This window comes from Ceratotherium simum, chromosome 6, assembly GCF_057802395.1.
Source record: "Ceratotherium simum simum isolate JZ-2026a chromosome 6, ASM5780239v1, whole genome shotgun sequence".
NCBI lineage: Eukaryota > Metazoa > Chordata > Mammalia > Perissodactyla > Rhinocerotidae > Ceratotherium > Ceratotherium simum.
Genome location: NC_141905.1, coordinates 7,239,411 through 7,262,179, shown reverse-complemented (window position 1 = coordinate 7,262,179; position 22,769 = coordinate 7,239,411). Strand labels below are relative to the sequence as shown.

Here is a 22,769-nt window from a genome sequence, read left to right as displayed (position 1 = left end):
TATGCAGTTGTCTTTGAAATCAAATTGGAGAAAAAAAGGGTTCCAATCAAAATACATTTTCATTGTCGTTTATATTTACCTATGTAATTACCTTTACCACTACTCTTATTTCATCATGTGCATTTGAGTTATTATCTAGTATCTTTTCATTTCAGTCTAAAGGACTCCCTTTAGTATTTCTTGGAGGGCAGGTCTCTGCTAGTGAAAAATACTCTCAGCTTTTGTTTATATGAATATGTCTTAATTTCTCTTTCAATTTTTAAGGATTGTTTTGTTGAATAGAATTCTTGATTGGCAGCCTCCCCTATTCTCCCCACCCCCCAGCACTTTGAATATGTCATACAAATGCCTTCTGGCCTCCATGGTTTTTGATGAGAAAATAGCTGTTAATCTTATTGAGGATTCCTGGTATATGACGCTGCTTTCAATATTCTCTCTTTATCTGTTTTTGATAGTTTGACAAAATGTGTCCAGCTGTGGATCTCTTTGAGTTTACTCTACTTGGAGTTAATTGAGCTTCTTAGATGTGTATATTAATGTTTTTTTTATCAAATTTGGGATATTTTTGGCCATTAGTTCTTCAAACATTCTTTTTGCCCTTTTCTCTTTCTCCTCTCCTTCTATTATGTATATGTTGATAAACTTGATGGTGTCCCACAGGTCTCCGATGCTCTGTTTATTTTTATCTTATTTATTTAATTTTTGCTGAGGAAGATTCACCCTGAGCTAACATCTGTTGCCAATCTTCCTCCTTTTTTTCTTTTTTTTGCTTGAGGAAGATTGGCCCTGAGCTAACATCTGTGCCCATCTTCCTCTATTTTGTATGTGGGTCGCTGCCACAGCATGGCCATTGATGAGTGGTGTAGGTCCATGCCCGGGAACCGAACCTGGGCCACTGAAGCAGAGCACACTGGACTTAACCACTAGGACACAGGGCTGGCCCCTCTGTTTATTTTTCTTCATTAGTTTTTCTTTCTTCCTCAGACTGGATAATCTCAATTGACTGTCTTCAAGTTCATTAATTTTTTTTCTGCCTGATAAAATCATTTGTTGATCTCCTCTAGTGAATTTTTCATTTCAGTTATCGTACTTTTCTTTTTGGTTATTTTTCTTATAATTTCTCTTTATTGATATTCTCAATTTAGTGAGACATCATTCTTATATTTTCCTTTAGTTCTTTAGATATGATTTTCTGTAGTAATTTGAAAACATTTTAAATAGGTAATAAAGTCTTTGTCTAGTAAGTCCCATATCTGGGCTTCCTTAGGAACAATGACTGTTTGCTTTTTTCCTCTGTTTAGGGGCTATACTTTCTTGTTTCTTTGTATGTCTTATAATTTTTTGTTGAAAACTGGACATTTACAATAATGTAACGTGGTACATCTGGAAATCGGATTCTCCCCCTTCCCCAGGGTTTGTTGTTGTTGCTGTTTGTTTGTTTAGTTACTTTCCCGAACTAATTTTGTAGTCTGTGTTCTTTCTCACGTGTGGCCACTGAAGTTTCTGCTCAGTTAATTTAGTGGTCACTTAATGACTGGACAGGAATTTCTTTAAGTATTTGGAACCCATAATTCTTACAGTCTTTGCTGAGGGGCTTTGTGTGGTGTGGCGACATGCCTTCAACACTCAAACAGACAGTTGACACTCTGTCTTATCCTTCATTTCATACTAGCTCAGTCTCATGGTTAGCCAGAGGTGAGTGTTTAGGGCCTTTTCATGTCTTTTCTGGGCATGTGCACAGCCCTACACATGCATGTGACCTTCTAGATTCTCAGGGGTATTTTGGAGCTTTTCAAAGGTGCCTTTGGACATCTTGTTTCCTAGTTTCTTCTTTTAAGTTTTTGATTCACTTGCTGTTCGCCCAACTGTTATTGCTGCCTCAGGCAGCTGCAATGTTAAACAATTGCTGTTGATTGTTTTTGAGAAATTCCCCCAGGGAAAATACTGTTTGCGCTGGGCAAGTTCTGAATCAGGTCAAATAAAAACAAGCATCTTGAGAGCAGATTTCCAGGGAACTGCCAGACAGGTCAAATGATAATTCTCTGAGAATGGGGTTTTGAAAGAGCTGCAACTACATTTTGACCCTTACAGTGTCTCCTAGGCTGCTTGTTTCATCATTGCTTTTATGGAGGGAGAGTTTTTTGGAGGTTCTTACTCTGGCATTCCCATTACCTCATTCCCTCCTTTTCTTTTCTTTCTTTCTTCTTCTTCTTTTTTTTAAGTAATTTATTTGTTGAAGAACCTGGGCTATTTGACTTGCGGAGTTTCCCAAGTTTGGATTTTGCAATGGCAAACTCTCTATGCAGTTCAATACGTTATTTATTCTGTGAAGGTTGTAAATGGCAGCTGGATCCAGATACCTGATCTGACTCAAGTTTGGTCTCTGTGGTAAGACTAGAGATGGTGTGTTCTTTCTACGGGAGGCACAATGTTTGAATTTTTAGGGAAAATTTATAATGAGTCAAATTTCTTTTCTTTTCTTTTCTTTTTTTGTGAGGAAGATCAGCCCGGAGCTAACATCCGTGCTAATCCTCCTCTTTTTGCTGAGGAAGACCAGCCCCGGGCTAACATCTATTGCCAATCCTCCTCCTTTTTTATCCCCCAAAGCCCCAGTAGATGGTTGTACGTCGTAGTTGCACATCCGTCTAGTTGCTGTATGTGGGACGCGGCCTCCGCATGGCATGGCTGGAGAAGCAGTGCGTCGGTGTGCACCCGGGATCCAAACCCAGGCTGCCAGCAGCGGAGTGCGTGCACTTAACCGCTAAGCCACGGGGCCCGCCCTCAAATTTACTTTCAATCACAGTGGTAAGTACATTTATGTAGTAGTTTCCCCTTATCTGTGGGGGATACATTCTAAGACCCCCAGTGGATACCACAGATAGTACTGAACCCTACATATACTATGTTTTTTCCTATACATACATACATTTTATGAAGTTTAATTTATAAATTAGGCACAATAAGTAATTAACAAAAATAACTAACAGTAAAATAGAACAATTATAACAACATACTGTAATAAAAATTTCTGTAGATCTGAGCAACCTCAGCATACAATTTCTTTTCTTTTCTTATTGAGAACTTTCACCTTTTCACTTAAAGGCAGCACTTTATGACTTCTCTTTGGCTTATCTGAATTGCCAGCAACACCCTCTTGCATTTTGGGGCCATTATTAAGTAAAATAAGGTTACTTGAACACAAGCACTGCGATACCACGATAATCAATCTGATAACTGAGACAGCTACTGAGTAACTAGTGGGCTATAAAGCATATACAGTGGACATGCTGGATGAAGGGATGATTCACACCCTGGGAGGTCCGGAGCGAGACAGTGTGAGATTTCATCATGCTACTCAGAACCGTGTGCAATTTAAATCTTATGAATTGTTTATTTCTAGAATTTTCTATTTAATATTTTTGGACCATACTTGACCACAGGTAACTGAAACCATGGAAAATGAAATCATGGATAAGGGGGCACTATTGTATTCTAAAATTAAAAATAGGGCCAGAAATCTCACTCACCCAAGTCTAGGCCCTCTTAGCTGGCTATTAGATAAGAAAAATTCAATATATTGGTTTGTTGAATCTAGAATTTTTAAGATCCAAGATCACCTATAACTATAATAACTTTAGTAATATTTCAGTACAGTCTATTAATTACCTATGACTACTGGGTTAGAGTTGCCCAGTAATAATCATAAAAGTTAATACTAACAGAGTGCTTATTTTGTGCTATGCACTATTTTAACCCCTTTTACATTCTGTGCATATTCTTCATTTGCCTCCGCTCGGTCTGTAGTAAATTGCAAATGTAAATACATATGGTATATACGGTTTGCCACTCCTAGTCATGTGTTGGAAAGTGTTGACTATATTATGTTAAATAATTACTAAACCCCCAATTTCAGTCTCTTCATTTTGAAGGCCTGCACAAAATTCTGTGATGGGCAAAATATTGTTCTTCTGCTCAATTGCAGCTATTCAAGAGGTGATGTGGAGTATTGCCACAGGATGTATCTACTGAAGAGGCAGACATAGCATCCTTAACCAGTTCACACATATGTGTGTATTCACATGCACACTGGGTATCATGTGTCCACATAGGTGCCATTCATGGTTACCTAGTCCAGTGTAACTCCCTAGCCCAAGTCCTTGAACAGAGCAACCACACTTAGGGGAGTACCCAACTTGTTTTTTTTTTTTTTCACATGCATGTTCAAATTTATTAGTTCATGCTAATTTATCTTCCAAGGTGGTTGGTTGAACCAATTTACAGTCTCACCTGCAGTATATACGAGTCTCACTTAATTCCATATATTCGCCAACAAGTGGTGCCATTGGATCTCTTATTCTTCCCCATTTAATTGATGTGAAATTATATCTCATTGTGTGTGTGTGTGTTTTTAAGTTAAACTTTTAATTTTGAGATAGTTGTAGACTCACATGCAGTTGTAAGGAATAATACAGAGAGATCCCATGTACCCTTTACCAAGTTTCCCTCAACGATAACATCTAGCAAAACTACAGTAAAATATCACAACCAAGATAATGGCAGATCTGGTTGTGATTTTCCATTGCTTGTACTCATTTCTGTGTGTGTGTCTGTGTGTGTGCGTGTGCACATGAGTGTTTACTTTCATGTAATATTATTGCCTGTGTAGGTTTGTGCATACATCACCACAGTTGAGATACAGAACAGTTCTATCTTCACAAGGATCCCATCTGTTGCCCTTTTATAAACACACCCACTTTTCTTCCTCCCATCTGTATACTCTGGCAACCACCAATTTGTTCTCCATTTCTACAATTTTGTCATTTCAAGAATGTTATATAAATGCAATCATATAGTATACAACCTTTGGGATTGGATTTTTTTCACTCAGCATAATTCTCTGGAGATTCATCAAAGTTGCATGTGTCGATAGTTCTTTCTTTTTAATTGCTGGATAGTGTTCCCCAGTACCACAGTTTGTTTAATCATTCATCCACTGAAGGACATCTGGGTTGTTTCTAGGTTTTGGCTTTTACAAATAAAGCTGCTATGAACATTCGTGTATAGGTTTTCGTGTTAACGTAAATATCTATTTCTTTTGGATATATGCCCAAGAATGCAATTGCTGGGTTGAATGGTAATTGCAAATTTAGTTTTACAAGAAACTGCCAAACTGCTTTACAGCGTATTTGTATTATCGTACATTCCCATCAGCAATGTGTGAGTGATCCAGTTTCTCTGCATTTTTGTCTGCATTTGGAATTGTCACAATTTTTTATTTTAGTCATTCTGGGAGGTGTGTAGTGACATCTTATCATGATGTTAATTTGCATTCCTCTAACGGGTAGTGGTGTTGAACATCTTTTCATGTACTTCTTTATCATTTGTATATTCTCTTTGGTGAAATGTCTGTTCATGTCTTTTGCCCATTTTCTAATTGGATTGTTTTCTTATTGATGAGTTTTGAGAGTTCTTTATATAAACTCTCTATATTTGTCCTTTGTCAGATATGTGGTTTTCCAGTATTTTCTCCCAGTCTATAGCTTGTCTTTTCATCTTTTTAACAGCATCTTTCTCAGAGCAAAAGTTTTTAATTTTGATGAGGTCCAATTTGTCAATTTTTTCTTTTATAGACTGTGCTTTTAGTGTCAGGTCTGAGAACACTTCACCTAGTCCTAGATCCAAAGATTTTCTCTCATGTTTTTCTCCCCCCTAAAACTTTATAGTTTTATGTTCTACACTAAATCTATGATCCATTTTGAGTTAATTTTTGAATAAGGTGTGAGTTTTTTTCATGATGGATACAGCACTATTTGTTGAAAAGGCTATCCTTCCTTCATTGAATTATTATATTGAAATGATGGTCTTAACTAGCCACATCAGCCTAGAAGATTTTAATGCAATTTTTTTTCTAGTCATAAAGTGAAAAAAAACCCAATTTCATATTTTTGTGAGGTATTTTATTTTGAAATTCAGAGATTTCCTACTTGAGAATCATCATCTTGTCCCTTTGTTTTTGCTTTAACAAGTAGCCTTTCATTGTGGTTATAGAGGTTTAGAAAAATGTGGCGGAATGAGAATGCCTCATCCGTATGCCTCAAGCAAAGTTTGAAAAATGAAGGAGGAGGAAGAAAAAAGAAAAGAAAAACAAGAGAGGGCCTGGCCTTCAGCTTGTCTTCCATCCTTTTTTACCTGGGTTTCCTCGGACTGCTTCCCTGCCTGTAAATGGGCAGAGCAGTGCCCTCTTCACAGACTCCTCGTGATAAATGACACCTCACACACACAGCGTCCGGTCCAGGTCCTGCAGCAGCACGGATGGAAGAACAAACGTCTTTCTCCGGGGCGTCTGTGTCTCCTCCTGAGGCGTTTGTAGGGAGCTGAGCAGCCGGTGGGGAGAGAGCTTAGATTAGCGTGTGGGATGGAGGGGTGCGGGAGCCATAATGCGCTGCCCACCCGCAACACTGTGCACCCGTCCTCTGTGAGCCCTGGCTGTCGAGACGATCAGTGACCTAAATGGATTAGGAAAAGCCTGCCTGGCCTCTTCCTGCTGCCACCGCACCTGGGGCTCTCCGCGTTGGAGATTAGTGGGTGACAGCTTTGTCTGGGGGACAGACATTTAAACGTCAGCTTTGGTTTAAAGGGGCGCTTATAAGAGGAGAGGGAAGAGAAGACGAGCCCTCCTCACCCCCTCCTCCCGCAAACCAGTCCCGTGCTCTCCTGTGAGTCCGCACCTTCTCAAAACTCCGGGCTTAGCTATTCCTTCTGCTGAGCCTCACTCTTCAGGCAGGTGTGGGTGACCATTAGAGACAGAGCGGTGCTGGCCCCAAATCCAACTCTGCACGCGGCAGTCGGAGAGGAAAAGACATGAATCACGTATTGCAAGCGAAAGAGGGTTTTAACCCAGTTTCCCAGAAAGCGGAGGAGAGCAGTCAACGGACACTAGGGGGCGTAGGTAGCTCTTTGCAACAGCGCATGCCCAGCACTGGGGGAGGCGCCATCCTCATGGTTCGTTTGCTCATTCATTTATTTACTCCCTTAGCCCTCCATTTGGGAGTTTATATATTTGTTTGCACATTCACTGAGTGAGGACCAAGCTGCTTGCTCAGCCAGCCCCCCAATGAACATTTCTGTAGCTTCTTCTGTGTGCCTGGCCCTGTGCCCAACGCTGGGGACACAAGTGATAAAAATATGGCGCCGCTGTGCTGCGCAGGAGGCTGGACCGTGTGTGGGCCAGGGTGGCAAGTGCTGGCCCTGACACGCTCCTGGACATTGCAGGGGCTCTGCCACAGGCGTGTCTTTGCAGGCATGAGCCCGGCCTCCGTGACTCTGGCCAGTGCCCTGCAGGTCAGGGGCGAAGCTCTGTCTGAGGAGGAAGTCTGGTCCCTCTTGTCCCTGGCTGCTGAGAGGCTCCTGGAAGACCTTCGTGATGGTAAGACAGTGTTTGGGGCAGTCGAGTCACGGGGGGTTGAGTGCGAAGCTTCTCAGACAAGCACATTTCTGGCTGCTGCTTCTCCATCTGTTGTCAGTCCAAAGTATCAGAACAAGTAGGCAAATGACAGCCACCCATGGCGCTGTGCTGAGAGGGCAGGCCTATCTCTTGGACTCATGGCATGAGGCGGAGTTGAAAGAAAGGCCTTGTTCTGCCTTGGGATTGCATGTGTAGGCCTGGTCCCTAGGGAGAGAGTGGCGACAGCTCCGCGGGCCTCTCCCAGCACCCGGCAGACTGGGCATGACCAGAGATGGGGGGCAGGGGGCAGCCACGGGAGCAGCTGACGCCCCACACCGTCCTCCGCCAGATGCTGCACCAGCTTGTGTCCGCTCAGGAGAGAACCCACACACTCAGTGGTCTAAACGAGGGGAGTGTGTGTTAACATAAAGAACTGTTAAACTCCGACGGAAGAGTAACTGTAAGATACGTCTACGTGGTCCCCTAGGGCTGAGGGCAGTACCCAATGAGGGACAAAGTTTGAAGGGAAACCCCCTCCCCAGGTTGGGGTTCAGACCTGCTGGAGTTGCTGTGTTTGCAGCCCTTGATAAGAGCTGCTTTGCCTGGCCATGGGTGGTCTGCAGCCACTGGACCAAGGAGGCACAGGCAATCGCCAACAGGGGCGGGGTGACTCTCTGGGCGGAGACGGGCGCAGGCGGGCGCCGGCAAGCCACAGCTCCGGAGCTCATGCGGGCGGGGGGCCTGGAGCCCGCAGCCTCTGTGTAGACAGGGTCGCAGGAAGGTGATCACTGGGCCGAGGGATCACGCGTCCTGGACGTGTCTCAGGGCAGAGCGTCACCCAGTGTCCTCCGCACACACCGCTGATCCCCCAGAAACAGCCGCGGAGCCTGCCTCCCGCGATGTCTCTCTGCCGCCCTCTACTGAGAAAGCTGCGCAGTGCGCTCGCTGTCAAGGAGAGGTGCTTGAGGAGGGAGCAGATATGAAAGAAGGATTTGGAGCTGCGAGGCGTTAAATTGACAACTGGAACAAACACTGAGCGCCCACACTCAGATGTCAACTCAGAAGTCACACGTGCTCCCCACGTGTGAGATCACACATGCGCAGTCAGGGTGAGGGTCCCAGCTGGGGAGAGGAAGGGAGGCTGTGCACCTGTACCCACAGCTTCATCTCCCTGAGTCTTCACACCCTCGTCCGCGCCCTGGAGGTTCTGATGAACAGCTACAGCACGCCCAGAAGACCAGCTGCCTTGGTCCCTGGCTTGGCTCCAGAGAACTCAGACTTGTGCTAATTTCCAGGTGGATCTGAACTCGCTTTACCTTTTACCTTGAGACTCTTGGCCACTGATGAATTTGGAAGCAGGTGCTATTGTCCCAGCCACCCCTGCAGCCACCTTTTGTAATATACGCTCCTGTGCACACACACATCAGGGTCGAGTTTGTTCTGCTCCGTGGTTCCCCGGGTCTTGCTCACAGTCCGTCCCAGAGGAGGTTATTGCAAGGCACACCCCAGGCACAGTCCCACGGTTGGTCCTCCAGACAGCGGCTCTGTCTCTACATCCCCACCACTGCCTTGGTTTCAGATTCCTCGGACTATGTGGTCTGCCCCTGGTCAGCCCTGCTTTCTGCGGCTGGAAGTCTTTCCTTCCGAGACCATAATTCTCACATGGAGGCTGCTCCTTTCAAGGCCCCTGAACTGCTACAGGGACAGAGTGACCATGAGCAGCCGGACGCATCTCAGGTAAGGCGTGTGGCGTCTTTGCAGCACCCTTGGGCCTGTCTTCTGGGAAAGGCCTGGTTCTAGGAACTCGGACCTGTCCTGGGAGCGGCATCCCCAGCTCCCAGCTCAGCCCCGAGGAACACTGAGGCAGAATGAGTTTAAAGAACTTTATTCCCAGACTTTCTTGCCAGCAATTTATTAGCTCTTAGAGGAGGACAAGTTAACTTCTCTGAGCCCCAAATTCTACGTTTGTAAAGTGGGGTTAATATGACCTACTCCATGAGCTTATTATAAATATTCAAAAAGAAGTGTTGGAAAAGCTATGGGTAGATGGCCTGGCACAGTGGTACCAGTGGCAGCATGTAGCAAAAACCCTCAAAAGGGCCCAACAAGTCCTCAACTAGGAGTTTATGTGAAGGCATGAGTAAAGATCGATTTAGCTACAGTAATGTTTATTGTTGAATTGTTGATGTTGGTGATAAATTGGAAACAAGCTAAATGTCCAGTGAGAGTGGACGTGAAACAAGACAGTGTTAAAATGAGGCTGTAGGAGCTTACTTAATGACTTGAAAAGAAATGAAACATATGCATATACAATGTGATCCTAGTTGTATAAACATACCATGCACACACACACACACACACACACAGGGAGAGAGAGAGAGAGAGTTCTAAAAATACATACACCAAGGTGTCTGCAGTGATTATTTCTGGATGGCAACATCAGTGGTGAATTTTTTTTTTCCATAGACGTGTTTTGCTTCTGAATAGCAAAAAGTTCTAGTAAATATTATTTTCAATTTTGAAAAGAAGAAATTCTAAGGAGAGCATAATGGAAGGCAGGCGCACAGTGCTGGGCAGGGCATAGTGGGCTCTTAATCAATGAGTTCTGTTCCTTTTTCCTTGTCATTTCATGGGAGAAGTGCAGATCTGGAAATTCTGCTCCTCTAGGGAGGCATCCTGGAATCTCAGTTTGGGCTTGGAGAATAGGGCGTCAGTGGCTTCTAGGTTTGGTTCATCTGGGCTCACGTGTCTCCAAGTCAGATCACAACAGTGAAAGCATCAGAGTCCCAGTCGTGGTGGCCCTGGCTCCATCACCACCACCCGCACCGGACTCCAGGCCCCGCACCCTTTCCTACACTGCCAGGATCCCAGGGGTGAGTCCTTGGACTCCTCTGTCAGGCACGGACTTGGGTGCCTCCCAGGTGCCCTCTGTTCAAGTCTCCCTGGTGGTGCTCCACCCGCACCAAGCTGCCTCCTACTCTCTGGACTCAGTTAAGATGCCTCATCCTGAGCCATGGGATCTGACTTTCTGAGCAACCCCTAGAGGGCCTGCTGATACGACCTGAAAGTGCAGGGGACCTAGTTTCCTATGGGGCGAACCTTCACCAATGGCAAATCAAAGTTGGGGGGAACTGAGAACATTAATTCTCCCTCCTTTCTTTCCTCCGGATCTGCTTCAAGATGGGCAAGACTTAAAGCCTTCCAGAGAAGTTCTGAGGCTGGGAAGCTAGGTCGGCTGTGCTTCTTGCTGTGCTCTGTGGCTTGTTGCAGGAGATGGCCAGCATGGTGGCCCCAAACATTGCATCTGACTTGGTTCCCTTCCCCTTTTCTCTTCTCCCGCATTGCCCTGAGTTTATAGCTCCTGAATGAAGTATCAGTCCTTAATCCTTGCCTCAGGCTCAGCTTTCTACAGGACTTGAACTAAGACAGGTCTTGAGTGCTCCTGGGGTCCTTCCCCATCCCTCCCAGCATTGCTGGTGAGGGACAGATGTCACCCTCCTGACTGCCATGTGGCCCCCTCTGAGTGTCTTGTGCAGGTCTAGTCACTCCTCTGCTCAGAGCATCCTTGAGCTGAGCTGAGCTGAGCTGGAGGAAAACATCCTCCTGCCTCCTGCACATGTTCCTCCATGCAGAGGAACGAGGGCTCCAAGAGTTCTAAGGCTGAAGGAACAGACTGAGCTAAGAACTGGGGAGGTGTGTTGTAGGAGTGTGGCTTAAAGGGCAGAAAGCACCAGCCTTGATCCTGTTCATGTGGCCTGGCCATTCTCTCTCTTACAGCATCTCTACCACGCAGCTCTGTTAATTACTGTTCTCTTCCATTCATCACAGCTCCTCTCTTTGTCTAATGTGGCTCGGGTCCTAGGGGGAGCGAGTTAGGCAGTCAGGAAAGTGGTCTCAGGAGAGGCTGTGCTCAGGATCCTGCCCTGGCCCTGGGCCCCATTCTGAGGTTTGGAGGATACACCCTGACTCCTCTCCCTGGGCCAACATTGCGCTGTAATCAGCACACTGAGATGTTTCCCCTACTCCTTGGAGTGTTAGTAGAAGGTATGTGCAGGTTTCTAATGACAAGTCATTTGTGACACCATCACCCCATCCCATGCTCATGGCAGACATCACAAATCAATCATGGCTGGTTTCCTGCTGAGCCAGGACTTGCCTTCAAAATCCTTCTCACCACCCTTCTCCAGCAGTGTCTCCCAGTGGGCTGGTGCTGGGATTCGGGATGAGGCCTGGTGTCACTGTGGCCTTGGGCTTTGCCCCGGGACACCTTAGGCAGAGCCCTGGGAACCCAGGTAAGTTCCTGGGTGTGGACGGTGCCTCTGGCGGTGCTCAGGACATCCATGTTCGGGGACACTTCTCTGGAAATGAGGGTGCAGCTGTGAACTCCCCTGCAGGTGTCCAGTCACGTTCATCAGAGGGGTGGCTGGCTCTGGGGTACAGTCTCAGACCAAGAAGAGAGCTGACCGGCACGTGTGGCTCTGGACGCGTGCCCTTGACCTAGACGTGTCAAGAACCAGACCAAACCCACTCGTGTTAAACTCAGCGGATCCCTCAAGGAACCGTGCGTTTTCACACGCCGCATTTAGTTAATTCAATGTCTCCCTTCCAAAGTCCCACGTGTGGTTTCCTGAAGAGGGCCCTGAAGGGGAAACCTCACAGAAATATACACTGATATTTAGTGAGAACTTCCTGTGACCCCGAGGCGACATAGCCGAGTGGCTTAGGGCAGGGGCTCTGGCGCCCGGGTTGAAGTCCAGGCTCTAGGTCTCATTTGGGTGAGTTCTCTAACTTGTCTTTGCTTTAGTTTCCTTCTCCGTAAGATGGGGATGATTGAAATACCTGCCTCACAGGACTGTGGTGAGGACAATAAGTTAGTATAAGTAAAAGATTCAGAGCAAGGCTTGGTATATTATAAGTGCTCTGTGTCCAATAATAACAATAACAATTATTATTATTATTATTACCATCTCCAGGCACTTTTTGCTCAATACTCTTGAGTATTCAGGCAGAATACTCACTTTAAAGGTGAGGAAACTGAGGCTCAGAGAAGTCAGATAGTGCTCTTCCGTGACACCATGCTGCTGTCTGACAACATACGATGCTTTTTAATCAGGCTGAACCACAGTGTGGCATGTATGGAGGGCTTTGGCTATAAGAAAAAGAAAGCCTAAAACACAGTGGCAGGAACCACAGATATTGTTTACTTAACAGGAGGTCTAAGGATTGGTCGTCAGCTCAGTAAATGTCATTAAGTTTCCAGGCTGTATAGTCCCATTCTACCCTCCTTAGCTGCTGGCTTTTTGTCCTTATGCTTGTTGCCTCACGGTCACAAGATGGCTGCTATGATTCCATGTATCACATCAGTGTTCAAGGCAGGAACACGGGGGAAAGTATGGGGCCAGTCAAATGTGTTCCTATTGCCAGTAAAACAAAAGTTTTCTCAGAAGTCCCTTAACAGACTTCCCTGACATCTTTTGCCAAAATTGGGTGTCATGATCCCTGAGGCTTTCAGCGTCTAGAGTAGGAGGCAGTGAAGTGTAATGGAGTTGCGGACAGTTGTTGGGCTAGCCAGCCAGCAGTGTCTGCCGCATGTGGAAATTGCATTGTATGTTGTTTGCAGGATGATGGAGTAACAGAGGTGACTGAAATCTAACCATGTGCCTTTCCCCTGGGCAGATGCATGTCTACTCTTTAGGAATGACCCTCTACTGGTCGGCGGGGTTTCGTGTTCCACCAAACCAGGTCTGTAAACACAATGCTCCCAGTCTCGCCAGGGCATGCCTTCAGATTTGTTTAGTGGTTTTGCCCAGGGCAGGGCCACATCTGTGGAGCCCTGTGCCACCGCTCCCTCCTCCCAGGTTCTAGGAAGGCTTTGCCAGCCGATGACAGATCTGCTCCTGCTGAGTCCAGAACAACCCCAGAATCCTGCTCTGCGTGGCGCTCCAGGCAGCCACAGTTGAGGACTGACAAGCAAGAGATGACTTATTTGCACTCCTGATCAGAGGAAGTAGCAAGCAGGGGGATTTTATAGATGCTGAGGGTACAAAGTTATAAAACAGCCTTTAGAGCAGCTCTTCCTGGAGTGAGATGCTTCCCTGAAGAGAGTTCTGTGCCCAATCGATTTGGGAAATGCTCTCTACAATATTTTCCTCTCGGAGATTTTTCAGAGCAGTTTATTAAAGACTCTGAGAAGGCTTAAAGCATAGAAACTTTTAAACTTGATCATAGCATTTTACAAAATTTTTGACTACAGAATATGTGTGTGTGTAAATTTTCATCTGACACTGTAAGAATTCCTTAGAAACCAATGTACCAAGAGCACATGCTGGAGATCCCTGCCCGGGCCTTCCTCCCTCCCTTCTTTTCTTCCCTCCTTCCCTCCCTCCCTCCCTTGTTTCCTTCCTTCCTTCCTTCCTTCCTTCCTTCATTCCCAGCCTTGCTCTCTCGAGTTCAACATCCCAGTGCTTCTCAGTGCTGTTTCTGAAACAGGCACCTGCTCATGTCCCTCCTCCTGGGACCTGTTACACGTCCCCTCAACCCGTGGGGTTATTTCCACTTCTCAGCAGGACACAGGTGGAGCCCAGAAATGGGTTGTCACCTGTGGCCCTGGTTCCTCTGCGGTACTCTGCTGTGTCAGGGCTGGCTTCACGGGCATGTGGCCTGTGTCACAGCACAGGGCCCTGCACTTATAAGGGCCCCGTGCTTGAGTTAATGCTTTGCTGTCGCTGTCTTGAAGTTCTTCGCTATCTTGAAGAAGGGGCCCCGCATTGTCATTTTTCCCAGGGCCCCAGTCCTGCCCACGGCCCCTTCCTTTCAGACAAATGCCAGCCTTTGCATACATTGCTCCCTCTACCTGAAGCCCACTCCTCAGCCTTTCTCCTGGTTAACCCCAGCATATTTTCTGAGATTTAGTCTAAGTTCCTTCCCCAGCTCCTCCCTCCCTCCCCAGGCTGGGTTGGGCTCCTTCCTCTGTGTTGTTTCCATGTCCTGTGCTTACTGAGATGAGAGCCCTATCACCCTGTCCTGTCCTTGTCGCTCTTTTTTTTTTTTTTTAATAATTTTATTTATTTATTTTTTTCCACCAAAGCCCCAGTAGATAGTTGTATGCCATAGTTGCACATCCTTCTAGTTGCTGTATGTGGGATGCGGCCTCAGCATGGCCGGAGAAGCAGTGCGTCGGTGCACGCCTGGGATCCGAACCCAGGCCGCCAGCAGCGGAGCGTGCAAACTTAACCACTAAGCCACGGGGCCGGCCCTGTCCTTGTCTCTTTAAGTGACTGTCTTTCTCCTCAGACTGTGAGCTTCTTGAAGGCAGGGCCTGTTTCCCACCTCACGTCCCGAGGAGCTGGCAGTCCCTGGCACACAAGGGGCCTCCAGTTTGCTGTCTGAGGGCAGGACTCAGTAGCCTGGTCACATGGGGCAAGAGGAATTCACAGCTGTTGCTCCACAGCAAGAGATGGCAGGGCAGCCTTGATCTGGAAAATGACCTTCAGTATGGGTGGGTGTGAGAAAAAGCCTGGTTTTGAGTCTGAATTTGAGGCCTTCCCCATAGAAATGGTGGCCATTTAAACACACGACAAAAGTGCTTAATAGGGCTGGTGGCGTAGCAGATAAGTTTGCGCTCCGCTTCAGTGGCCCTGGGTTTACAGGTTCGAATCCCGGGTGTGGACCTATGCACCGCTCATCAAGCCATGCTGTGGTGGCATCCCACATACAAAATAGAGGACGATGGGTACAAATGTTAGCTCAGGGCCAATCTTCCTCAGCAAAAAGAGGAAGATTGGCAATAGATGTTAGCTCAGAGCCAATATTCCTTACCAAAGGAAAAAAAAAAACAGAAGTGCTTAATAAAATACCTATTTTTTTTTTCTTTTGCTTGACATGCACATGTTATGTAAAGTTCAACCAACAATTACTGAACACTTGTGCTGACCCTTGAGATTCCACAGTGAAAAAGCCACAGTCCGTGCGTTCCTGGAGCTCACAGTCCAGGGGAAGGGCCCAGTGAGACCCACCTACATACTTTGGGAAAATGCCAGGCTGCCCAGGTGACTGTGAGTGGAAGGCTGATCCCTGGCTGATCTGGGGTAATGGTGTAGGTGGAGATCTGTTGTGTCTAGCACCCACTGTTCATAAGTATCCAAGCACATGTTTGGGCTCTCCGTGCACGGAGGGGCGTTCCAGACTAGAAAGCAGCAAACCACACAACTGGTGCAGAGATGATCACTCTGCATTTTGTGGCCTCAGTGATCTATCTTGTGTCCGCCCCTCAGCTCTCCAGAGGGAGCAGGCGTCTGTCTGGGGGGATGAGAACATCCGTTTCCATCAGCCCCACTGCACGCCTGCTGAGGCGTTGGACTGCAGCCTCTCACCGGCCTCTGCTCTGCAGCCCCTGCAGCTCCGGGAGCCGCTGCACTCCCTCCTGCTGGCCATGTGTGAAGACCAGCCCTGCAGGCGGCTGCCACTGCAGGCCGTTCTGGACGCGTGTCGGCTTCATCAGGAAGAAGTGGCCGTCTACCCAGCCTCTGCCAGTCTCCACGTCAGACGGCTGGTCGGCTTGGTTCTGGGCGCCGTCTCTGAGGTCAGTGTAGATCTGTGCTTTCCAGCCCAGGAGCCACGTGTAGCTGTTGAAGTAGCTAAGTTATAGTTAATAAAAATGAAATGAAGTTAAAAATTCAATTCCTCAGTCACATCTGCCACAGTTCAAGTGCTCGGTCGCCATACGTAGCTGGTAATGACCACATTGGACAGGTCATATCTAGAACATTCCTGTCGTTACAGTGCTATTGGGCAGTGCTGGCGAAGACCTTCGGGCAAGCCCAGGTTTCTAATGGGGTGAAGGCCCTTGGGATCTCTGGAAGAGTCTCTTTCCATATAAGCAATCATGTTTATAACCCATGAGTCAGTGCCCCTCTAAAAATTCAGCTCTAGAGCCAGCCCTGATGGCCTAGTGGTTGAAGCTCAGCGCTCACCAATTCAGCAGCCTGGGTTCATTTCCTGGTCGCGGAACCACACACCCGTCTGTCAGTAGCTGTGCTGTGACGGTGGCTCATATAGAAGAACTAGAAGGACTTAACACCTAGATATACAAGCGTGTGCTGGGGCTTTGGGGAGAAAAAAAAAAAAAAGAGGAAGATTGGCAACAGATGTTAGCTCAGGGGGAATCTTTCCCTGCCAAAAAAAAAAAAAAAATTCAACTCTAGGCCTCACACAAGAAGCCTTCTCTGACAGAGCCTACACGGCTCCTTCCCTGGCCCCTCCCTCCCCTCTGCTATCCTGTATCTGCAGAGGGGCCGCTTGTTGTGCTTGTCACACTGTCTGCTTGCTGCCCTGTGCCCTCCCCAGTGCCCAGCAAGGGGCCCGGCATGTGGTAGGCATTGGCTCAGGTCAGGTCCCTTGAAGCAGAGCCAGAGACGAGGGTGCCTATGCCAGTGACGTATCAGGGAAGTGCTCCCGGGAGGGGGCGAGTGATGGAAGGAGGACAGGATGGGGGACAGGCTGAGCAAGGAGGTGGTCTCAGGTGGGGACAGCCTCAGCCTGATCCCACAGGGAGCTCGGGAGCAGGAATTGCACTGGAGCTGGTGCCCCTTGAGGCCAGGGCAGCACTGGGACTAGGGTGAGGCGAGTGAGGTGCCCGTGGTACAAATGCAAGGGGTTTGCATGTTAGAGGAAGCAGAGGGAGACCAGGCTGGAGAGCGGCTGGGCGGCTGCTGCGCTCGCCCGGGGGCAGGTTGGAGAACTGAGACCAAGGCTAACACAGGGTCCATGTAGATGGAGAGGAGTGGATAGCTGAGGGGACGCTGCCAGCGGTCAATCAGAAAGTGCCTGTCCCCTCCTGTCCTCCTTCTCAGACCCCTTCTCTCCTGGTGTGTGAGCCTGTTGCTCCTATTCATTGAGCCAGAGGATTGGGTGGGGAAGGAGGGGTCCATTTGTCTGAAAGACATTAGTGCCTACCATCCATTGGTGTGTCGCTGTCCCCTGATGGACACTGCATTGACCCTCAGCTTTTCCATCAGGAGCCCATAAAGTAGGTTTGGTCACTCATTCGACATTCACTGGGGCGCAGAGCTGAATGAGCTACGATGGTGCGTGAAGCGCACGGTGAGGTGTGGGAGACAGAAAGTGAGCAAACATGGTGTCAGGTGGCGTCACAGAGGGCGGCATGGGAGGAGTGACGAGGGGGAGGATGCGAGGCATTTATATCTGCCTGGAGCACGGAGGTGGAGGACTGGAAGTAGGGAGGATGTAGCTCTGGGTCCTGGAGGCCCAGCGGAGCTTACAGGGAGAGCCTGGCCCGTGGGGGGAGTGCACAAGCAGAGGCACAGGTGGGCATGAGTGCACAGGAGTTGAGGGGCATGGATGACCCCAGGGCACCTCCTGGCTCCTAGAGGATGCATGGTGAGGCTTGCCCTGTGCAGGACACACGTTCCACACTAACTTAAACTGACAGCCAGCCTGTGTTTGTCTATATAAATGCCCCTCCCGACCTTGGGACACGGATATGTGGTGCACTTGACCTTCAGGGGGAGAGGAAGGTGGTGGAAGAGAGCTCCTCTACACAGCAGGACAGAAGCTACCTGCTCAGGACCAGGCTGCACCAGGCGAGCTTTGAGAGCCCGGCGGCTCGGGCCCCGGAGGGCCTGCATCCCAGCAGAGGTAGGTGTGGCCCGAGCGTTCCCCAGGGGGGCCGAGGGTGCCTTCCACTTCTTCCTGCCCCGGTGGGCCAGATGTCCACGCTGTGGTGGCAGAGAACCCGTACCAAGTCCACTCTTCCGGGACGCCCCTGCAGAGAACTGAGTTTAGGCTTCTTCTGTGTTCTGGGGAAAGCTCCAATTTAACAGGTTGTTTATATAAAAGGTGAACTCTTTTTCGTTGAGTTCTAACTGTCCAAGTTGATAAAACAAATTAAAGCAAATAACATTAAAGAAAAACTTTCCTTTAATCGGTTTCTAGGTGGAGCAAGAGGAAAAGTAACTTGTAAAAGATTGTTCTTGTTGTTGCTCTAGGAGTGTTGACAGAATGGCTTTTAGAATAAGCTTCAAATCTTCTACTGTTCTCTACTTTTCACCTGAATCTGAGATTTAAAAAAATAAGTGTTAGTTTGCTGTCCCTAAAACAAGGTACTCTTTGCTGTTAGACTTTATCTTCCCCCCTAAAACCTCCCCTAACCCTCTGTAACCATCCGTCTTGTTTCCGTTTTGTACATGAGAAAACAGACTCAGAGAGGTCAAGTAATTTTGCCAAGGTCGCACAGCCAGTATGTCGTGATGCTGAAATTCCAGGCTGTCTGATTCAAGAAAGCCCTGCTCTTTGCCTCTGCCCCTGTCCCCCACCATGCTGTTTGGTTAGTTTCAGAGAGAAGCACAGAGACCCAGAGTTCCCTGGAGCCTGGTCTGAGTGCCTCAGCACACAGTCGCTGCAACATCTCCAACAGGTAAGCAGCAAGTGGTACGGGCTGTGAACTTGGGGTGGGACATTGGTGTGGGGGTTGCTGTATCCTGCTTCTTTACTGATTGCTGAGGAGTAGCCTCTTGCTTCTCCAGAAGAAGCCGACCCCATCCCATTAGCGGGTGAAAAGGCCACATTTAAGCAGATATGAAGCCAAGATGATGAGGGGCCTGATGGCAGCTGTGCTGTCAGGGCATTCTGTTTCCTCTGGACACCAAGTGCGGGCCTACTTATGGAATCAGGCTCGTGATTATCTATTGTCACATGAGGCTGCATAACAAACGACCACAAGACACAGTGGCTGGAAACAGTGTTTTCTTTAGCTCTGGGTTCTGTGAGTTGGGAATTTAGGCTGTGCTCAGCTGGCAAGCTCTTCTGGACTCTGCTGGATGCCCTGGTGCATCTGCGATTGGCTGTAACTCATGTAGGCATCTTAGCTTCGGGGGGAGGCTGGCTGTCTGCGGGAGCCCTGGCTCTTCTCTACCAGCAGGCTAACCCGAGACTGTTCTCCCGACAGTGGTGGAGTTGAGAGAGAGGGAGACAGAAAGGGCGAGGTGGGGGGACACAGAACCTCCAGAACAGCCCTCCACCACTTGCACCTCATCCCATTGGCCACATCGAGCCCCGAGGCCAGCGCAGGTTCCAGGGGCGGGGAAATAGACTGCATCTCCTGATGGGGGTTGGGGCAAAGTCAACTGCAAAGGGCAGGGATCAGGGAGCAGAACTCTGCTTATTTTGCAATCAGTCTAACATAGATGCTTAAATCTGCGCAAAACCCACACGGGCTCATGTCTTCCTGGTCCCGGTGCCTTGGGCATTTTGAAGCCTGGGTGTTTATTTATTTACGTATTGATTTGTTGAGGGCTGTGACAGTGTCTTGTCCCTCCACGATTCAGCCAAAGGCTGTGGCCATACTTGGTATCAAATACACAGCTGGGGCCTCCACTGGATGCTGTACAGTTTGCCTCACAGTGATTTTTCCTGCCATTCAAAACTCTATTTTCTATTTTCCCAATGAAAATAGGTTTATTTTTTTTCTTATTGCATAAACAATGTATGTTATTGTCAAAACATTTTGGGGCTGGCCCCGTGGCTTAGCGGTTAAGTGCGTGCGCTCCGCTACTGGCGGCCCGGGGTTCAGATCCTGGGCGCACACCAACGCACCGCTTCTCCAGCCGTGCTGAGGCCACGTCCCACATACAGCAACTAGACCACTATGACATACAACTCTCTGCTGGGGCTTTGGGGGAGGAAAAAAAAAGGAGGAGGATTGGCAATAGATGTTAGCGCAGAGCTGGTCTTCCTCAGCAAAAAGAGGAGGATTGGCATGGATGTTAGCTCAGGGCTGATCTTCCTCACAAAAAAACAAACAAAAAAACCCATTTTGAATGATATCTAAAATTCTAAGGAAGAAAGTCAGAACCCCCTGCAACCCCATTGGCTGCTCCAGGGTGTTCAGGACCTGGGGTCGCAGGACCTGCCTGTCCTGAGCATGGTGAGCAGAGGGTCCTGGTGGGGAAGAGGCGACTATGGCCTTGCCCTCAAACCCCACCCCAGCTCTGCAGCTGTGCAGCCTTAGTCGCCTCATTTGGAGAGTGGGTAGGCACGGGGTGAAGATGAAGTGGTGGCTACAGCCTTCCCCGTCCAGCTGAGCCCCTGCAGGCAGTGGGCCTCTCCTACATGCAAGCCGCTTCCACTGTTAACCCTTTCTCCCCCTCTCTGACTGCTGGCCAGCACTCTTCCTGTTGAAGCTTCCCAGAACCTACAGGAGGGCGGGCGGCTCAGCTCCGGATCGGCTCTCTCTGTGGCAGCAGAAAACTCACGGCCGGCAACTCCTTCCCAAAGGAGTTTCCTGCAGAAAAAGGGAAAGGTGAGCAAAAGAGGACCGAAGGACACTCCTAGAAGAGGTTTGAGCGGGGAGCTGGGGGTGGCCGCCGCAGCAGCTGAAATGGGCAGGGTCCTCTTGGGGGGCCATGCTCCCTGGGCTGAGATTTCTAGAATTGGACAATATAAACCTGAAATTTGCAATTTCAGGGCAGCAGGCGTTTATTGAGTGGCCTTGCTGCAGTAGATGCTGTGCGGGATAGGAGGTTGGAGAGGCCAGGTCCCACCCTGCAGGAAGTTGAGAGCCACCGCTGTGGGGTGGTGGGAGAGCTGACAAGGCTGAGTGTACTTGGAAGGGGCCTTCGGAGCGGACGAAACGCAGGAGCAAACATATAGCTGGGACAGACAGGGAGCAGAGAGTCTCCATTCTGACTGGTACATAAGGTAATAGGGTTTGGGTGCGTGTGGGGAGTGAGGCTAGGGAGCAGCCAGGCCGCCTGCCCCAGCCATCAAGTCCAGGCTGACAAGAGGGGCGGATATTCAGTGGCCCCTGCAGTGTGCACATGTCCGGGGACCCCCGACTCCTTGCAGGCAGGCTGGTCTCTGCTGAGGAGCCAGTTTGCTAAGCCTGTGCTGGTGGGTGAGATTGGGGTGGTTCCAGGATGCGCCTTCTGCAGAAACAGCCCTCGGAGGGTGCTAGCCGTCAGAGCCACTTCCGGTGTTTAGAAAAAACCACCCCTCCCTCAGCACATGATACTGCCATTAGCTGGAAGCCTGTTTTAATAACCACACAGGCCCGCAGTGACCGCGAGGGGATTGGCAACCCTGGAGCCCCTCCTGGGCAGGCTGCTCACTGGGGATGCTGCCTCTGCCGGGCCTTCTGTCCGAGCATCCGGGCCCTTTGGGAATGTCACACCCAGATGCCTCCAGAAGGCCTTTGTCTGTCTGCCTGTCACACAGAGATTTGCTTCAAGCTCCTCCATAAACTAGAGCTGAGCTGAGCCTGGAGCAGCCTCAGGACATCCTCCTTCCGTGTGGCTCTGGGCTCCCGCCCTCCCTGCTGGCCCCTGCTGGCCTCTGAGACCACTCTCAGGTCCTCATGAGCTTGGGGGGCCGGAGACGGGGTCCTGGAGGCCTTATTCACCTTCTCTGGCTTTTCTTCTTGATCATTCGCTAAAGATGCTTCTATTGCGGACTCTCAGGTCGTGAGTCGCCCCCAGGCTGGACTTTGGGCCTCTTGAGACAGCAGTCCTGCCAGGCACCTTTGGGGGCCCGCCCAATCCTGTCACTCTCTTGTGTTGGATTTGGGAGAGTTTCTTAGCTTCTCGGAGCCTCAATTTCCTGCAAAATGGGCTGAGAATATGCACCCTACAGGTTGATGGCAGGGTCTAAATAGTGATGGGTATTAGAGTATTCCTGGATCACAAGTGTGATACGAACATGAAGTATTGTAAAATTGAAAATAGCTGCCCACGCATGCTGTTGATTCTACATCCAGAGCTAGAAAAACGGTACATCTAATCTAAACCTAAAGATAATTTTTTTAAAAAAATCTTATTGCATAAAATATATATTTGTACTATATAATGTGTTTTATAATTTTGATAACTACAAAAGTTGTGTGAATTATGAAACTCATAATGAAGTGGACACCAAACTCAAGCGCTAGAACATGGCCAAAACCACCATACCCCCTTGTAAGGCTTCTGCTTTGAGCTGCCCCTCTAGCTGGGGCCTCAGCCCAGTTCAGCTCCATTTTGCTGAAACCTGTTTCCTGCCGCTCTAGGGATGGAGTGCTTGTGCGGGAGGAGGGAGGGGAGCCCATGGGGAAACCCAGTCTCAAAGCTAGTGGTCTAGCCCCACAGAACGTGACTTCTCTACCGTGAGTGACTCTGCGCGTTTCCCCAGTTCTCCAGGCCGGAGTTTGTCCTGCTGGCTCGAGAGGCCCCGGTGACTTTGCACCTGCCTGGATCCGTTGTGGTAACTGCTGGGTTAGACGGGGCAGGAGTGGAGGGTGGCAAGGGAACTGCCCAGCTGGGCAGGCCCAGAGGCG

At 48.8% G+C, this 22,769-nt stretch overlaps 1 protein-coding gene across 1 annotated transcript in view; it reads left to right on the top strand.

The window, feature by feature from the left end:
• Positions 1-7,001: 7,001 nt before the first annotated feature.
• Positions 7,002-22,769, top strand: part of FRMPD2 (FERM and PDZ domain containing 2) — an 83,950-nt gene continuing 68,182 nt past the window's right edge. Inside the window, exons 1-8 of the mRNA XM_087431818.1 lie at positions 7,002-7,426; positions 9,024-9,181; positions 13,121-13,186; positions 15,834-16,025; positions 17,968-18,100; positions 18,794-18,878; positions 20,627-20,762; positions 22,625-22,696. Coding sequence (XP_087287944.1) covers positions 7,186-7,426; positions 9,024-9,181; positions 13,121-13,186; positions 15,834-16,025; positions 17,968-18,100; positions 18,794-18,878; positions 20,627-20,762; positions 22,625-22,696 — 1,083 coding nt within the window. The 5' untranslated portion in view covers positions 7,002-7,185. The remainder of the gene's footprint in view (positions 7,427-9,023; positions 9,182-13,120; positions 13,187-15,833; positions 16,026-17,967; positions 18,101-18,793; positions 18,879-20,626; positions 20,763-22,624; positions 22,697-22,769) is intronic.